This window comes from Pristis pectinata, chromosome 21 (genome assembly GCF_009764475.1).
Source record: "Pristis pectinata isolate sPriPec2 chromosome 21, sPriPec2.1.pri, whole genome shotgun sequence".
Taxonomy (NCBI): domain Eukaryota; kingdom Metazoa; phylum Chordata; class Chondrichthyes; order Rhinopristiformes; family Pristidae; genus Pristis; species Pristis pectinata.
In genome coordinates this window covers 3,150,145-3,167,887 of record NC_067425.1, presented here as the reverse complement: position 1 = coordinate 3,167,887, position 17,743 = coordinate 3,150,145, and the positions used below count along the sequence as shown (strand labels likewise).

The following is a 17,743-nucleotide window of genomic DNA, read 5'->3' as shown; positions in this document are numbered from 1 at the left end:
TCAGTACACTGGGGCTCAGAGATAAGGGGTGGGGCACTCCAACCATCCACTGTGCTATCTTCCCCAGCAGCTTCCAACCAAAAGCACAGAACACTGCTGTTCTGAGTGAGTGTAAGGTCTTAAAGGCCTTGTAGGTTAAATAAACATTATGGCTCCCTGACCCTGCTCCCAACAGAGAAAGGTGGGGTCACAACAATGGGGGCAGGGAACCTCTGTCAGAACTGATGATGGGTCATTAGCAGCTGCTTGTTGGTGCAGAGTTAAAGGAAGCTGTTGTGTGCTCCATATGTTCACCCCCAGCACCAGGCCAGAGATTGGGGTGGAAACAACATCAACTAAGGACTACATTTCCTCAATGTCATGGATACCCCTGCCATGTGGGTCAGGTGAGAACAGCAGGAACCCCCATGGTTAAATAGCTTTATACACAAAGACAGCCTCAACCTTAACCTACAACCCAGAGAAAGGATGCCATGCTCTCTCTACACAACAGCACATTTCTTGCTTTCTGTCCTCTTTGCAACTCTCAATCCAGCACCTTCACCCCATGGGATGGTGGGTAAGCCATTGGTGCTACATCACATTCACTCCCTCTACACTCACAAATCTCAAATTGCATTGCTGTCATTTTTGAAACAAACGCCATGTTTCCTACATTGCAATAGTGACTGCACCTCACCGGCTTTAAAGTGCTTTGTGAAGTACTGAATAAATGCAAGTCTATTTCCTTCCTCTCCGCGGAAATGTAAACCTCGCTGCAAAGACATTGTTTTCCCTCAAATTGCTCAGTATGCCCCAACCATCTTCGATGGATCTGCCAGAACCCTTTGGACCACCATTTACAATTAACCCTGTGCACTACCTACTGAGTTCTAGAGACGTCTTGCATCAGCAAAACTGGATTGTTCACACCTTGCCCTTCTCCACTGCCTGCAAACCCACTGGACCAGCGTCCCGGCACTGTGCCTGATGCAAGTTTGAAAGAAGATGATATAGCTGGGGGTGACAAGGCTGTGGTAGCAAAAGGCTCCCACTGTTCGAAACGTCCCAGGACACAAGTTAAATAAGGAGTTATCATGTAGAGAGATGATTGCTTATTTCCTACCTTAGACAGAATCCCTCCTGCTGAGGCTAAAGGAAGCGAGATAGAAAGCGAAATGGAAGGCTTGGCATGAAAGTGCTGATCTTTCTCTGTACCGTTCTAGTGTGCATCAGTTTCATTAAATGACAGGAGTTTCATGAGGCTGCTGAAACAGGGAATGACTGAAATTTTTCTTTAATTATGTTCTGACATTTCACAACCAATATACACACATTCAAACAGCCTAATGATTCAGAAAATGCCTGATCCAGAAAAGGAAGAGACAATATTTCCGATTACCCCATTAAATGTGTTAATCACAGCCATAAGCCATGCTAACACCCTGGCCAGCAGACCACTCACAGAGCTTGGAACTTGACCACTGTGGGAAGTTTGGAGTCTGTTTACGTCAGGGCTCCTGCCTCACTGATAAGTGACTAACTTTGTTAAGTGTAAGCACATTCACAAGTATTTAGGGTATGCTTGTGCCACAATTATGTCAGTAGGGTACAAAAGTTCAAATCTCACTGTGAGGATTTGAGTTTAGTCTAAATATCTGGAAATATGCTGCCATCAACCAAAGGGACTGTGAAGCTGTTGATAGTTGTCGAAACCCACCTGGGCCAATAAAGTCCTTCGCAGAAGGAAACCTGCTGGTCTTGTCTTGTTTGGGCCCATAAATCACACATTGATGAGGTTGGCTTTGACCCTCTGAAGGGCTACAGTGACAAATTTAATGAATGTACCATAAAGACTGTCCTTGCCAGTAATATCCACAGCCCAAGAATGAATGAACACTGTTTTACCCCACACTAAGGGAGACATAATAACAAACACCCAGAGTACACCCACATCTCAGGGACCGCAGTGGTTTAAGAAGGCAGCTCACCAGCACCTTCTCAAGGGCAACTAGGGACGGGCAATTAAATGCTGGCCCAGCCTGCAAAGTCCACATTCCTTGAATGAATAAAAAAAATCCCAAAAGCCTCCCTGCGATTGAACATCAACACGAACCCAAAATGTGCACTTGTCAAGCGTTTAGTAGTGGGAACTGATTGCACAAGAGAATATTTAAATTGAACTCCACCATGGAAAAAGTCTTTGTCCACGTTCCTGGCAAACTCCCACCCTTTTTACTTCAGTGAGCTTTCCTGTGAGACAAAAGGCTTGGCCTTCCCCACAGGCGTCCAAAGCTTTGGGTCAGGTTACAGGCTTTCAACACAGCTTGCTTGTTGCACCTGCTGATTTGGTGGGGTGAGGTTGGGGTGAGCGGTGAGGGGGTGGAAAACAGTCTCTCAGCCATCCTTTTGGGTGAACAGCTGACTCACTTCTTGACTTTCACACGCAGTCTCAGCTGCACGTCGCAGAGAAAAATGTTCATCAGGTCCTGCCCCACATCTCGGGCTATTTTACCAATCAGCTGACCTCCCTGGCCAATCAATAATTTCTGCAACATAAAAGGTAAAAATAACATTTTAACAAATGGTCGTAAGATCTTGCAGCACTTCACATGCAGAGAATTACCAGTGAGACATACCCAATACTTAACAAAATGAGATCAAGAGATGGCTGAGATCCAGGTGATTAAGATGAATAGAGGGATTGTTGGGATAGATGGACAAAATCTTAAGGACACTGGTGATAGAATTCAAAACCAGACCTGCAGACTTCAAGGATAAGATCAAGGAGAAATTCAGTGAAAGTACAGAACTCACTCACTCCAGGAAAACACTGTGGTGACTGGCAGATGAATGCAAGGTTCAGACCACAACCGATAGATTTTTGTGTGACAAGCATAACGAGGTGTGCGTGCGTGCGTGCGTAAATGGAGAAAAAGTCATGGGGACCTGAGACAGTGGCCGTCGGTCGGCAGCGATCAGCACACTGCTCATGTGACACTTTGTTAAATCGTGGAGAGGTGGGACACTTGTCGTGGGGCAGTGATCCAATTGACACAGGGCTGCAGGTTATCCCACAACGGCAAAAGGTTGGGAATAATCGATCTGATGGATGGACTAGACTAGTTGATAGTAAGTTCTTTAAAAGAAATAAGAAAAAATAGTCAACAAACATGCAAAGTAGAGAAAGGACAGATGTGCCAGAGCTGTAGCCAAATGGTTCACAGGAAGGTCTAGACATCCTTTCAAATAGAGACTGGTACAGAAAGGGATTGTCGGTTACACCAATCTACAGATTTCTTCAGATGCTATTCCCTACTCTCCCCTCCACCATCTGCCCATCACTGACCTGGATCCACCCATCACCTGCCAGCTCTTGCTCCACCCCTTCCCTCAATCTGTTTACGCTAGCCACCTCACCTCTATCTTTCAGTCCAGATGAAGGGTCTCGACCCAAAACTGGACTGTTCATTTCCCTCCATAGATGCTGCCTGATCAGATGAGTTCCTTTAATGTTTTGTGTGTTGCAACAGATTTCTTTAATTTTGTACAACAATCTGCTGGGGGAACTCAGTGGGTTGATTAGTACATGCGGGAGGGAAAGGAATTATCGATGTTTCAGGTCAAAACACTGAAGCAGGTCCTGATACAAGTTTTGATCCGAAACAGCAACAATTCTTTCCTTCCCACCACCCCCCAGATGCTGCTCGGCTGCTGAGTTCCTCCAGCAGATGGCTGTTACTCCACACTTCAGCATCTGCGGTCTCCTCTTTAATTTTGTGGGTGTGTTGGAGTAGTTGTTTCATGAACAGATTGTACTTAACCTTTCAAGACCTGCATGAGCTCTGCAATCTCAGAAACAAATTTGGACAGTCCCTATGTGCAAACTCACCGCGTGATTCTTCCTGGCAACAGTGAGGTTCTGTAGGATTCGGAGCTCCCCGCTTGGCCCTTCTTCCCACAACTCCGTGTCCTGAAAGTTAACAGATGGACAGTGTTTCTGATTTCATATTCACCCAGGACAGACATCACGGCGCTGATCTATACCCAGACTTCCCGAACCACCGGAGCTGACAGGAAATGCAATATATCAGCTCCTCCATGTGTCAGAGTTGGGGCGTGGAAGGGGGTGGGCTCTGACTCTGACAGAGCTGGGAATACCAGCCAAGGCCGTGTTGAGGGTGGGACTCAGATGGGGGCTTTGAAATTAAGGTCAAGCTTAGGTTCCCGGTGTCATCACTAGGTGCATTTGTGTATAGAACAACACATTAACAAGAAGAGTACTTCTTAAAATAGTGCACATCTTGTCATCTCCTCCCCAGCTCTCAGACTGAATGCAGCAATTAGTGCCAAGAAAGTGGCAGTTTTGTAGAGGGAGATTCCAGAGGGAGGAGACTTGGATTTGTAGAACTTCTGATCTCTTCATCAAACTACTCCAAAATGCAGTAACAGTGTGCACTCTCTACAAAATGCACATTACACCTCCCAAACCTTTGGCCTCCCCCAGGACAAGGGCAGAACACCACTGGCTGCAGGTTTCCCTCCAAGTCATAGATCATCTTGACTTGGAAATATGCCACTGCTGGGTTTCAATCCCAGAACTCCCTCCCCATCAGGAACACCTCCACCACACTGACAGCAGCAGTTCAAGACGGAGGCTCGCTGCCCAATTCTCAAGGGCAGTTAGGGATGGGCAATAAATTCTGGCTGTTCATGGCTTGAAAAATGAATAGCAAACCAATGTGCACACAGCAAGATCCCTAAAGCAACAATGAGATGAACAACCAACCAGTTTTTTTGGGGTGGGGGAGGGGTGGCAATGTTGGAGAATGGAAGAAATACAAGACCCTTTTTGAATGATGCCAAGATATCAAGAAGACAGGAGGTTGGCTGATTAACTTCTTCCAAAGTTATGAGTGCACCAGGATCCGTCCAACTGAGACAGGATGTTTAATGGGAGCACGTGTCTGATCCACCTGAGCTCAATGGCCCACCAGTACCTGTGTGATGTTGTACGGCACCTCCTGAGGCAGGTATTCCAGTAACCGCTCCCGTATCAGGTTACAGCAGATCTCCTGGGGTGACTGATCAGTGAGGACAGCACTGTGATAATCCCACTGTCTCGGCTGGGCCTTTGACACAAGGTAATGCTGAACACCAAGAGAAATTATTGTGTGAGAACCAAGAACACTTTCGGGGACTGCAAGTGTCAGTGAGTTAAATAATCAGATCTTCTTTAACATCACATAAACATTTGCTCCTTAAACCACTTATACCGTCTGCTTCATTCTCCTTCCAGATTAAGTTTTTTTTAAAAATAAATGTCTCCAGTATTTGAAAACTTTGCCATAGTGAATTATTTGATTTAATCAACTCATTGTTTGCACTGGAGAGGCAATTTAAAACCAGAAGATCTGGAGCAGGTATCTCCACAGTATGCCACTAAAACCCATTGCTTAGGCACAAAGCTCCGATCGTCCGAGGTAAGCCTGCGGTACAGGTCTACAGGCAGAGGTTTATATTAGCTAGATAAACCCAAGCTTTGTGTAACTGACATAACTTCACCTCTTTCTATTGCAGCTACCTGGTCATAAAGGCCTGCAATCTATGAGAATCAGATTTATTATCACTGACTTAAGATGATGTGAAATTCGTTGTTTTGTGGCAGCAGTAGAGTGCAAACATAATAATGAACCCATGAACACCACCTCATTATTCTTTCGTTTTTGTACTATTTTGTTACATTATTACATTACTATTATTACATTATGTTTTATTATTTTAGCCCTTTTTGTTACACTTGGTCGCTCCCAAGGCAATGAGCAGTGGAAAGCAGCTTTGCGCACTCACCCGTAGTGTCTCCACTTCCTCGCCATTGACTGCTGAAAGCATGAACACCTCCTTAAAGTGAGGCCAACCCTGCCGGTTCTTCCAGTCCTCAGGGGTGCTGTCTGGAGGGGTAGATCCCTGCTGCTGAGCAGTCTCTGTGCCCTCTGGCTGATGGATGCTGTTGTCACTGCCAGAAACACAATCACCGGGTAGTGTTGGATGATGTAAATCTCGCTGTGAGTGGGTGCCGGGTGTTTCCTTGAACGTATCAGATGTGCTGTCTTGGGCTCTTGCCTCTTTGACTGGCATGCCTTCTGATTCATCACTAACATTTCCAGTTCTGTCTCGCCTGGACGGCGTGCTGGTGGTAGGCTGTGGCAGTGAGTTGAACTGTGACTTTATCTTCAGTTTCTTGTTGTTCACTACTCCTTCCGTCAACCTGATTGTCAACTCCAGAAGAAGGCCTTTATTCTTCAACAGGTCCACCTAGAACCAAGAGGCTGCAGTGTTTCTCACTGTTCTGCTAATAAATCCAATTTATTTCATTTGCTGAGCTCTCTGGATTTATTCTGAAATTACCCTAGGATCATGCACAACATCTTAAGGGCCCCTCACTAACGGAAAAATCAAGATCTTGCGTGTATATCGATCACCTTTCACAATCACAGGATGTCCAAAATTGGGAAACACTTCTGAAAAATAGCCACTGTTGCAAGTTAGGATGTGCAATAGCCAACTTGTGTGCAACAATCTCATAAATTTCATGAGATGAGTGATGTTATTTTTGTGGTTGAGGGATAAATCAAATCCAGGATAGCAAGGGTGCCTTGAATTCTTTTACATCCACACAGGAGGGCAGATGGAGTTTAATAGCTCACCTGAAACATGGAGTCACAAAAGCAGAGGACTGCTCAAGTACAAAATTAAAACCCAATCCAATCATGACGATCCACACTTGGTCTGAGCAGATATAAACTTTTCCATACCCAGTCCAACCACTGCCGTAAATATAATTATCTCAAACCCGTTGTTAATACTTAGCAAATCATTCTACCCTGGATAAAGTCAGGTGGACATGGTATGGGCTGACTCAAACCTGAATGTTATTTCAAAATATCCACTCACATCTCATTGGGACAGTACAGCATCAGTAGTGTCAGCCTGACCTGGGACTTGTGTTCATGTCTCTCGACCAGGGTTCAAACCCAGAGACAAGTCAGTCAGGAAAAAACAGCCCTACTGACTTTAGTACTTACTTTAAAAAAACACCTTGCTTCTTTAAAGTAGTTATTATTTCCCAAGTTATTGCCCCCTAGAATGGAGGTCCAGATTAATACAATAGTGACAAGCCAAGTAGAGAGAAGGTAACGTCAGTTCCTTGCTGCCTACCTTATTCAGGGCGAGAACTGCTGGGATGTGGGAATATTGTGAAAGGCATTTCAGCACTTCGGTGTGGAGCTTGTTGCGAGTCCAGTGGTCAGACACGTCGACCAAAACAACCACTAGGAAGAAAAACACAATGATATGAAGCATTTGAGACGTGTCCTGCAGATACAGCCACGGGTAATGGTCGGGGCTAAGATAAACCACTCACCCAGGTCTGCTGCTTTCACCGAGTGCCAGGGGTCAACCAGCAGTGACTTCTCCAAATTGTGCCTGGCAGGAAAGGAATAGTTAACTTGTTAAAAACAAATGATGTACACAGGCCCGAGAAAGAAGAAAATGTGACATAAATGTAAATGAGACAAGGAACCTTTTCTTTTTGATGGGAGAAATGAGTCCAGGGGTGTCGAGAAGAATCTGCAGAAAGGGCGAGAGAGAACAAGGTCAGAAACAGTATTGGAATGAACAGTGACCCGAACTTACACAGAACATTACCAGAAACACTTCACAGGGAAATCAAATGCAGAGCACAAAGGGAAAGGGAGATGGGTACCTGAAAGTGTTTAAAAAAAAACACACCGAGACTGTTTTTGAAGGATAGTGTGGGGCAGTGGAAGGGACAGAGTGGTCAAGAGCTATTAATAAAAGTCAGAGGTTGTGAAGCTATCTTCTTGTTACAAATGTATGCTATTTGAAGGATGTGACGTCCTTCGGTGAGGAAAGGTGGAGGTAATTTGTAGGAGTTTTCTTCTGAGATGGGAACTGAGGAAGGTTTTAAAAGACAGAAGTAGATTAGACTTGGAGAGTTAGGCACTTACAATGCAGCCAGCAATGAGAACCAGGCACGGGTTGGAAGATCAGCACTTATTTAAGAATGAAACCAGGGAAGAATGAGGTGCATCTCAAAGACAAGAGGACATGCAAAAGGAAAACAAATGGGGGGAGAGGTTCAGGAGTGCTGGGGAGATTTCCTTTGAAGGGTAAGAAACGACAACTAGAACAAAGATATCAAACATCTATGATTTGCTGTCTTGGCACAGTACGTGGATAATAGGGGGTCTTGCCTTTATTCACCAAGTACATGGCAGATCGTGGGTTCAGGTACGGTTGCACTGATAATTTGGAGCAGGTTGAGTATTGAGGACAAGGAGGTGTTAGATGGCATGACAATCATAAGAGTTGATAAATCCCCAGGGACAAATTAGGTCTATCCCAGGTTGTTATGGGAAGCAAGGGAAGAGATAGCTGATGGATATTTTTGTATCTTCATTAGCCAAAGATGAGGTGCTGAAGACTGGAGGATGGAAGGGTCCATTTCTGTGCAGTACAACTCTGACTCTATGAGATGATTCAACATCGTGAAAGCGGTGTTTCAAAAGGGTGTGAAAAGTGGGCCGAACACATGATTTAATTTTTCTTTTCCTGCCATGGTCAATATCCTGGTGACATCTGCTTTCCAAGTCTGCATGCTGGTGAAGAGCCACTCTGCAGCAAGAACTACCAGCTTCGGCAGGGAGCAGAGAATCTGGGTCACACAAGTATATAGAATAAGCAGGAAGCCACTAAGTTCACTCATGACCATGTGCTCTCTGAAACAAAAGTGCAGCTTGGATCCTTTGAAGGGTAAACAAATACTTGAAAGGTAGTCACGCACTATTTGTGTCTCCCCCTCCGTGATGACTCCCTGAGCTCGACATCGTGTCGTGTGGACTTTGCTGGAAACCGGAAAGACCTGCAACACAACAAGCAAAGAATCAACTTTCATTGAAGCTGAACAGATGCAGGGGATGGCTTTTCAACAGCCACTATTTAAACCAGAAAGACAAAGGCAATATCCATTCAACAATTCACCCAGCTGCCTAACTCTTCACAAACACATTTTAGCTTCATGAATTGTAGTGTATCCCATGGGAAACGTACATTCTGTTGTTGTCACCAGTTCTCCGGTAATTGGAACTTGGAGCATTCCCACTTCTACTGGAAAAGATCAACAGGCAGTTGATGCTCAAGAAGAATGTTGAATGCTCAATGGGTAAATAAAGTGAGACACAGCTGAACCTAAAGGGAGGAGGAAACAAAAACGGGAGCAGTCGGCTGGTCGGTCTCCCCCCCACCTGCTCCACCATTCAAATTGTGACTGATCCAATTCTGGTGTCAACATCATTTGCTTTCACTCTCCTCATGCCCTCTGACTCCTTTGTAGTTTAAACATCTGTCAATTCTTGCAAATATCATCAATGACTTGCCCTCTGGAGCAGAGAATTCCAGGGAAGCTCCCAACAGTGGCAGCTGTGTTAGACAGATCTGGAACGTGCGAGGTAGTTTTTTTTTGGAAAAATCTCTGGGCCAGGACTCTTGCTGGTGATCACTGTATCAAGTATGGTTGATGGCCAACAGCCAAGAACAGAAAGAGCTCAGCTAGGATGCCCAGGTGTTGACAGTGAAAGTCTGGGACCCAACACAAAGACTGATACTTGAAAGGTAACAGAAGACTCCATGTTCCTTATGTGATAATTGATTTTCTCTTTATCTTTTATGCCTATGCCAGCATTTACTGCCCATCTCTAATTGCCCTTGAGGTGGGGATAGTCACACAGCACAGAAAATGGGTTCTTCAGCACACCATATCCATGCCAACCCTTTTTTTCCCATCCACATTAATCCTGTTTGCCTACTTTAAGACTGTATCCTTCTATGCCTTGCCTATTCAAGTGCCTGTCTAAATGCTTCTTAAGCGTAATGATTGTATTTGATTCCACCACCTTCTCTGGCAGAATGTTCCAGATATCAACCACTCTCTGTGTAAAACAAAAACTCTCTTCAGATCCCCCTTAAAACCAGCCTCTGTCCCACCTGGCTCCATCTGCCCATCATCCCCTTCCCATCTGGTTCCACCTATCACCTTCTAGCCTCTATCCTCCCCCCTCCCCTACGTACTATTATATACTGTAGATCTTTCCTGTTCCCTCAAATCCTGATGCAGGATCTTGGGTCTTGACCTGAAACATCAACTTATTCCTCTTGCCTCCTCAGATGCTGTTTGACCCACTGAGTTCTTCCAGCATTCTATTTGTTGTTCTAGACTCTGGCACCTGCAGTTTCTTTTGTCTTAATCCCCTTTAAAACCCCCTTCCCCACATCTTAAACCCATGAAGTCTTCTTTTTAATATCCCTACCATGGGAAAAATAGATGTCTTTATTAGTCACATGTACATCGAAACACACAGTGAGATGCATCTTTGCATAGAGTGTTCTGGGGGCAGCCCGTGAGTGTCGCCACGCTTCGGTCGCCAACATAGCATGCCCACAACTTCCTAACCCGTACGTCTTTGGAATGTGGGAGGAAACCAGAGCACCCGGAGGAAACCCACGCAGACACGGGGAGAACATACAAACTCCTTACAGACAGCGGCTGGAATAGAACCTGGGTCACTGGCGCTGTAATAGCGTTACGCTAACCGCCGCACTACCATGCCTGTAAATATTCTATCTACGCCTCTCATAATTTTATACACTTTTATCAAGTCACCCCTTGGCCTCCCTCACTCCAGGGAAATTGAACCCAGCCTATCCAGTTTCACCCCATAACTAAAGTCCTCCATCACAGGTAATATCCTGGTGAAACTCCTCCCCATCCTCTCCAACACAACTACATCCTTCTTGTAGTGTGGCGACCAGAACTGCACACAATACTCCAGGTGCGGTCTAAACAGTGTTGTGCAAAGTTGCAAAATAACATCTGATTTTTTATATTCTGTGCTCTGATCATGAAGTCAAGCATGCCACATGCTTTCTTCACCACCCTGTCTACCTCTGTTGCCAAGAGTATATCCAGTCTCTGACCCGCTCTTATAAGCTTGGTGTTTTTGTGGCTGTTCCATCTGAGTTTCCAGTCAATGCCACTAGATGTCAAGAACAGTCGGTTAGACTCTATCTTGTTGAAGATGGTCATTGCTCGGCACTCTTGTGACATGAATGCTACTTTTCACCTATCAGCCCATGCCTGTATGTGTCTCCTTCTTGCTGTGTGCAGGCGTGGACTGTTTCATTTGCTAAGGATTTGTGAATGGGACTGAACAGTTTGCAACTAGCAAACATCCCCACTTCTGACCTACATTTCTTTAAAGGTAGATGCTACATTACTGCATGTCTTCCCCTGAATAACGGAAGCAAGTTTTGAAGTTGCTTAGAGGTCAATTAAATGTGTATGTGGATCTCTAGGGAAGGGAGGGGTGGTGGAGTTAGTGGCAAGGAGGACTATAAGCAATTTTCAGAGAAATGTCCCAGACAGAATCAGAAGGCACAGATCTTTCCACAAAACAGTGTTAGGTTTACCTTCCTGCCTAGAAGCTGATTTGACAGAGTGGATTTACCAGCATTCGGAGCACCGATAACTGCGACTCTCAGCACTTGTGGGTTTGTTGGCTGGTCTGGCCGATGGAGGAGGAGGTTCCCCTGCTCGTCTGTGGGAGAGAAGCGCAAGTTTAGCCACGGATTGAGTAAAGGTGAAGTATAGAGCACACGATCAGTTTCTGATAACCAGATGTTTGCATCCACCTACACTGCTGCATTCAGACCTGGGAACTGGGCTCTGGTTTAATGCATTCTGATTGTGCATATTTACTAAAATCATTCTGGTGGGTTACAGAGGGTCAGTTATGAGGAATTTATTTAACTTAAGCCCCTTAACTTTAGAAAGTTGAGAGATGATATAAGCAACAAGAGGGTATGGGTGCTGCAGTCATTTTTGACCACTGCAAAGAGATTGGTAAATTTATGTTGGGGAATCTCACTGTGGGTATTTTACAAAGGGAGCTAAAAGAAGTCAAATACAAGTCAGTCATAATTGAACTGAACAACAGAACAGGGTTGAAAGGTTGAATGGTCCATCCTTGTACCTGGGTACCAAATAACATCGTCCGAACTCATATTCTACACACATCACTATTTAGAAGACAAAGAACTGATTAGAATGTGAAACATTATTTCAAGGCCCCAAACATTTCAACAATAGTGACTCCAACTTTCTTCTTCCCTTGTGCTCTAAGCTTGAGATAGTGAGAGGCAATGGTGTCAGGGATGACAGAATTTCCTCTTAGGAAATAATTACTCACTGGGAATTCATTATTCCCAGTGTAGGTCCATCACTTTGGAAGTAAAGCTTCCTCTGCCTTGTCCATCAGTAGGTCTTCACTCCAAACACTTGTCCTATGTGGTAAATATGCCACTCAACTCACCACTCATGACCTTTTCAAAGCAAAGTTGCTCACTTGTACATAACTGTCAGCAGTTAGTACTGAGTGAATTAATTTCACACATAAAAGCAGAGGAGTGATGGAAGAAATCAGATCAGGCTTCATTGTGGAGACTGAAGCAGAATTAATGCTTCACGTCAATATCCGATCATTGACTAATCATTGGTTCTGGTGAATATTTCCAACAGTTTCTGTTTCTATTTCAGTTAACATAGAACTGTACAGCAATGGACAGGCCATTCGGCCCACAATGTTGTGACGATCTTGATGCCAAGTTATACTAAATATCCCCTTCCTGTGTATCATCTATCTCTCTCCATTCCCTTCACATTCATGTGTCTATCTCAAAGCCTCTTAAACTCCACCAAACAACCTGCTTCCACTACTACCCCTGGTAACCCACTGCAAGCTCCTACCACTCTCTGAGTAAAAAACTTGCCCCCCCCCTCCCCAAGCATCCAGCATCCACAGTACTTTGCTTTCGTGTTATAGTTTTGCACATGCCTGAACATCCTGGATGCAATGAGCAAAACTGGGAAAGGCTCCTGTGCTCCATCAGGACTATTCCTTGAGTTTAAGACACCAGTCTCTCTCACTCTGCCAATTCCAAGTCCAACAAAAAATTCTATGTTAAAATATACTCACAAAACTATTCCAGGGGAAACAAGTGGAAACAAAAACAAGACCACCAATAATCATCAGATCATGGAGCATCTGTGAACAGATATCCTGAAGCATAAACTATGTCTGTCACTCACTCTGTCTCTCTCCACATTTTTAGCATGACCTGGGTATTTTCATATCTGTGATCATTTAAATAATATTCACATGTCACTTATTCAACCTTGAAGGAACTACAGCTCCCAACAAAACCTACCTTTATTGATGGAGACAGCAGGAGGATGTTGCACAATGACATCCTCAGTCGTTGGTTTTCTGACACCCAAGATTTTTCCCAAAGCTGAGTTGCTTCCATAGTAACTGCCTGGTAAACAGCTGACCCTGTTCAGCCAGTCATTCAGCAGAAAGGCACCTGCTAATAAGTACATATCAAGATTTTTCACAATGGCAAATTTTATTGTGAAGAATTATACAACAGATATTTCTCAAATCAAAATAATAAACTTGCAGAATAAGATTGCAAAACAATGGCAATATACCTTGATAAAGACTTAATTTTTATATGATTAACAGGCTCAGCAACTTCCTTTAGTCTGGTGCCATATTCAAAAAAACTACTCATACATTGTGATCGTGGAATATAATACATTCCATGGCATAGATTAATTCTATGAAACTTCCTTTATGTACATTTTTAAATGACTTGATCTTTGTACAAATTTTCCCACAGCAAGAAAGGTCATTTTATGCAGTAGGTGCCCCCATTGAGCCACTCTGATATTTCTAAAGCACCAAAGCAAGACAATTTTCTGCTATAATCAGTACATTTTCTTAGGACAATTCCCTATTTCCAAAAATGGAACAAAACATAAATTGCAGAAATCACTCGATAAAAGTGAAGGGAACACTTAAGGTATTTGTTACGTGTGAATGTCAAATCTAACAAGGCCTTTTTTTTAAGGCAACAATCTGAAAAGCAGTACCAGTCCTCACTTCCATGACTCATTTCACGTAAGAGTCCTTCTTTTGGAAAATTTTCTGCACATCATCTGCTTTAAATCTCCATCTGAGAAGCAGTCAACATTAGTGCAAGACTTATGATTTAAGAGTGCCTTATATCCCTCATTTTGAATTTTAAAATATTTAATTTCTACATCACACAAAAAGGACTCCACTTGTTTAAAATGGAGCTGGAACTTGCATTCATATCACACTGAATATATTCACAATGTAACAGACTGATTCTAATCAAAGTATGTAAACAAAGATGCTTGTGCTTAATTTGATCAGTGACTGTGTCATAAAGTCAGAGTAAAACAGCACAGAAATAGGCCATTCAGCACAACTTGCCCATGCTGGCCGTTTCCTGTGAGCTAGTCCCATTTGCCTATGTTTGGCCCTCTAAACCTTTCCAATCCATGTACCCGTCTAAATGTTTTTTTAAACATTGCAATTGTACCCATCTCCACCACTTCCTCTGGTAGCTCATTCCATATCTCCACCACCGTGTGAGATAAAATTGCCCCTCAGGTCCCCTTTAAATCTTTCCCCTCCCACATTAAACCTATGCCCTCTAATTTTAGATTCCTCTACCATGGTTAAAAAAAAACTGTGATAATCCACCTTATCTACACCCCTCATGATTTTATAAACCCCTATAAGGTCTCAGCCTCCTTTGCTCCAGGGAAAACAGTCCCAACTTCTCCTGAAAACTCAAGCCCTCCAGTCCTGGTAACATCTTGTTGGGACACCCCAATATCTTCAGGAGCAGCTCTCAGCAAGTTTCCAGCCTGTGTTACTAAAGAGCCCCCATTTCCAAACATTAGTGCCTCAGTGCGTTGAGCACCACCCCCCTTGCATTGCCTGCCTGCCCATTGTGTTCAGTGAAAGCTCTAGAATGCTTCAGACAAGAGTTAGGTGCAGAATCCATTGAACGGACTGGGTCTGCATGTGTGGTGTGTGGACCCCAAGTGTGGGACCGTCGGGCCCGGGTGTGGGGTATGGGGTCCGGGTGTTGGACCCTCAGGCCCAGGTGTGGAGCCCAGGTGTTGGACCCTCAGGCCCAGGTGTGGAGCCCAGGTGTTGGACCCTCGGGCCCGGCTGTGGGACCCTCGGGTCCAGGTGTGGGGTGTGTAGCCTGGGTGTGGGGCCCTTGGGCCTGGGTGTTGGGTCCAGGTGTGACGTGTGTAGCCCGGGTGTGGGGCCCGGGTGTGGTGTGTGGAGCCGGGGTGTGGGACCCTCAGGCCCGGGTGTTGGACCCTCGGGCCCGGGTAAGGTGTGTGAAGCCGGGGTGTGGGGCTCTCAAGCCCGGGTGTGGGGTGTTGGACCCTCAGGCCCGGGTGTGGGGTGTGTAGCCCGGGTGTTGGACCCTCGGGCCCGGGTGTTGGGTGTGTAGCCCGGGTGTTGGACCCTCGGGCCCGGGTGTGGGGTGTGTGGAGCCAGAGTGTGGGACCCTCGGGCCCAGGTGTAGGGTATGTAGCCCGGGTGTGGGACCCTTGGGCCCGGGTGTAGGGTGTGTGGAGCCGGGGTGTGGGACGTGTGGAGCCGGGGTGTGGGACCCTCGGGCCCGGGTGTAGGGTATGTAGCCCGGGTGTGGGACCCTCGGGCCCGGGTGTGGGGTGTGTGGAGCCGGGGTGTGGGACCCTCGGGCCCGGGTGGGGTGTGTGGAGCCGGGGTGTGGGACCCTCGGGCCCGGGTGTGGGGTATGTAGCCCGGGTGTGGGACCCTCGGGCCCGGGTGTGGGGTGTGTGGAGCCGGGGTGTGGGACCCTCAGGCCCAGGTGTGGGGTATGTAGCCTGGGTGTGGGACCCTCGGGCCCGGGTGTGGGGTGTGTGGAGCCGGGGTGTGGGACCCTCGGGCCCAGGTGTTGGGTGTGTGGAGCCGGGGTGTGGGACCCTCGGGCCCAGGTGTGGGGTATGTAGCCTGGGTGTGGGACCCTCGGGCCCGGGTGTGGGGTGTGTGGAGCCGGGGTGTGGGACCCTCGGGCCCAGGTGTGGGGTGTGTGGAGCCGGGGTGTGGGACCCTCGGGCCCGGGTGTGGGGTGTGTGGAGCCGGGGTGTGGGACCCTCGGGCCCGGGTGTGGGGTGTGTGGAGCCGGGGTGTGGGACCCTCAGGCCCGGGTGTTGGACCCTCTGGCCCGGGTGTGGGGTGTGTGTGGCCCGGGTGTGGGACCCTCGGGCCCGGGTGTGTGGACCCGGGGTGTGGGACCCTCAGACCCGGGTGGGGGGTGTGTAGCCCGGGTGTGGGGCCCTCGGGCCCGGGTGGGGTGTGTGGAGCCGGGGTGTGAGGCCCGGGTGTGTGGAGTGTGGAGCCGGGGTGTGGGGCCCTCAGGCCCGGGTGTGTGGAGTGTGGAGCCGGGGTGTGGGGCCCGGGTGTGTGGAGTGTGGAGCCGGGGTGTGGGGCCCGGGTGTGTGGAGTGTGGAGCCGGGGTGTGGGGCCCTCAGGCCCGGGTGTGTGGAGTGTGGAGCCGGGGTGTGGGGCCCTCGGGCCCGGGTGTGGGGTGTGGAGCCGGGGTGTGAGGTCGCCTCCACACCCGCGGGGCCGGGGGTGTCCGGCCGCCACTGACCTGATCCGCGGCTCCGCCGGCTCAGGCTGCCGAGCCCCCGGAGCAGCACCGTCCCGCCCAACATCGCCGCGGCCGAGGTCCCGGGACTCCCCTCAGCGACCCTTCCCCACCGACACCATGACAGGCCCGCCGTGCATGGTGGGAGCTCACCGGGAACGCTGGGATAGCTTGGGAGGCTCCGCAGCGCCACCGCCAGCCCGGGAGGGCGCACTGCCGCTCAGCCAGACCCCGTCGACTGGAAACTCATCAGGCAATGAAGTCCAGTTTACCGCCGTCTGCACAGGTCCATGTGTGCACAGGGGCAATGAAAAACACTCGCAGCAGATCACAGGCACACAGCATCATAGAAGCAGCATTTACGAGAAAAACATAAATTAAACATAAATTATACACAATTTTTACAATTAGAACAAGAAAAAAACAAAGTCCATTTTAGTGCAAAGTGGTCATAGTGTTACTATACTGAGGCAGTGATTAGGGTTGTGCCGCTTGGTTCAAGAGCTGAATGGTTGAAGGGAAGTAGCTGTTCCTGAACCTGGTGGTGTGGGACTTCAGGCTTCTGTACCTCCTGCCCGATGGTAGCTGCGAGATGGCATGGCCCGGATGGTAATGCTATTACAGCGCCAGTGACCCGGGTTCAATTCCCGCCGCTGTCTGTAAGGAGTTTGTACGTTCTCCCCGTGTCTGCGTGGGTTTCCTCCGGGTGCTCCGGTTTCCCACATTCCAAAGACGTACGGGTTAGGAAGTTGTGGGCATGCTATATTGGTGCTGGAAGTGTGGCGACACTTGCGAGCTGCCCCCAGAACACTCTACGCAAAAGATGCATTTCACTGTGTGTTTCGATGTACATGTGACTAATAAAGATATCTTATGGTGGGGAGCTTTGATGATGGATATGCCTCCATGAGGCAGCGCCTCCTGTAGATACTACCAATGGTGGGGAGGGATGTGCCCGTGATGTATTGGGCAGAGTCCACTATTGTCTGCAGCCTGGACAACAACCAGGGGCGCTTAGAACTCGCCTGCTAGCTGCAAAACTAACAGGAATAATTACTGCAATTTTAAAAATATTTTTTCAGCACGTGTATCTTCAAGAACATCTTCTTACTTT

The 17,743-nt window shown here is 47.2% G+C and overlaps 1 protein-coding gene across 1 annotated transcript; it reads right to left on the bottom strand.

Moving 5' to 3' along the window:
* Positions 1–1,260: 1,260 nt before the first annotated feature.
* eral1 (Era-like 12S mitochondrial rRNA chaperone 1) lies at positions 1,261–16,798 on the bottom strand. The gene is made up of 11 exons (XM_052035902.1): positions 16,633–16,798; positions 13,324–13,479; positions 11,527–11,654; positions 8,846–8,923; positions 7,562–7,608; positions 7,403–7,464; positions 7,198–7,310; positions 5,830–6,294; positions 4,980–5,129; positions 3,872–3,952; positions 1,261–2,528 (listed from the first exon to the last, which is right to left on the bottom strand). Exons 1-11 carry the CDS (start codon positions 16,694–16,696, stop codon positions 2,406–2,408), a joined length of 1,467 nt encoding a protein of 488 aa, XP_051891862.1. The 5' UTR covers positions 16,697–16,798; the 3' UTR covers positions 1,261–2,405.
* Between the last annotated feature and the right edge of the window lie 945 nt (positions 16,799–17,743).

Excerpts from the sequence above, each read along its gene's own strand:
- eral1 (XM_052035902.1), bottom strand. The coding sequence starts at position 16,696 with ATGTTGGGCGGGACGGTGCTGCTCCGGGGGCTCGGCAGCCTGAGCCGG. Across the intron at positions 5,130-5,829 it reads AGGAAGTGGAGACACTACGG|CATTACCTTGTGTCAAAGGC; the intron begins GTGAGTGCGCAA and ends CTTGGTGTTCAG. Across the intron at positions 2,529-3,871 it reads TTGCCAGGAAGAATCACGCG|AAATTATTGATTGGCCAGGG; the intron begins GTGAGTTTGCAC and ends TTTATGTTGCAG.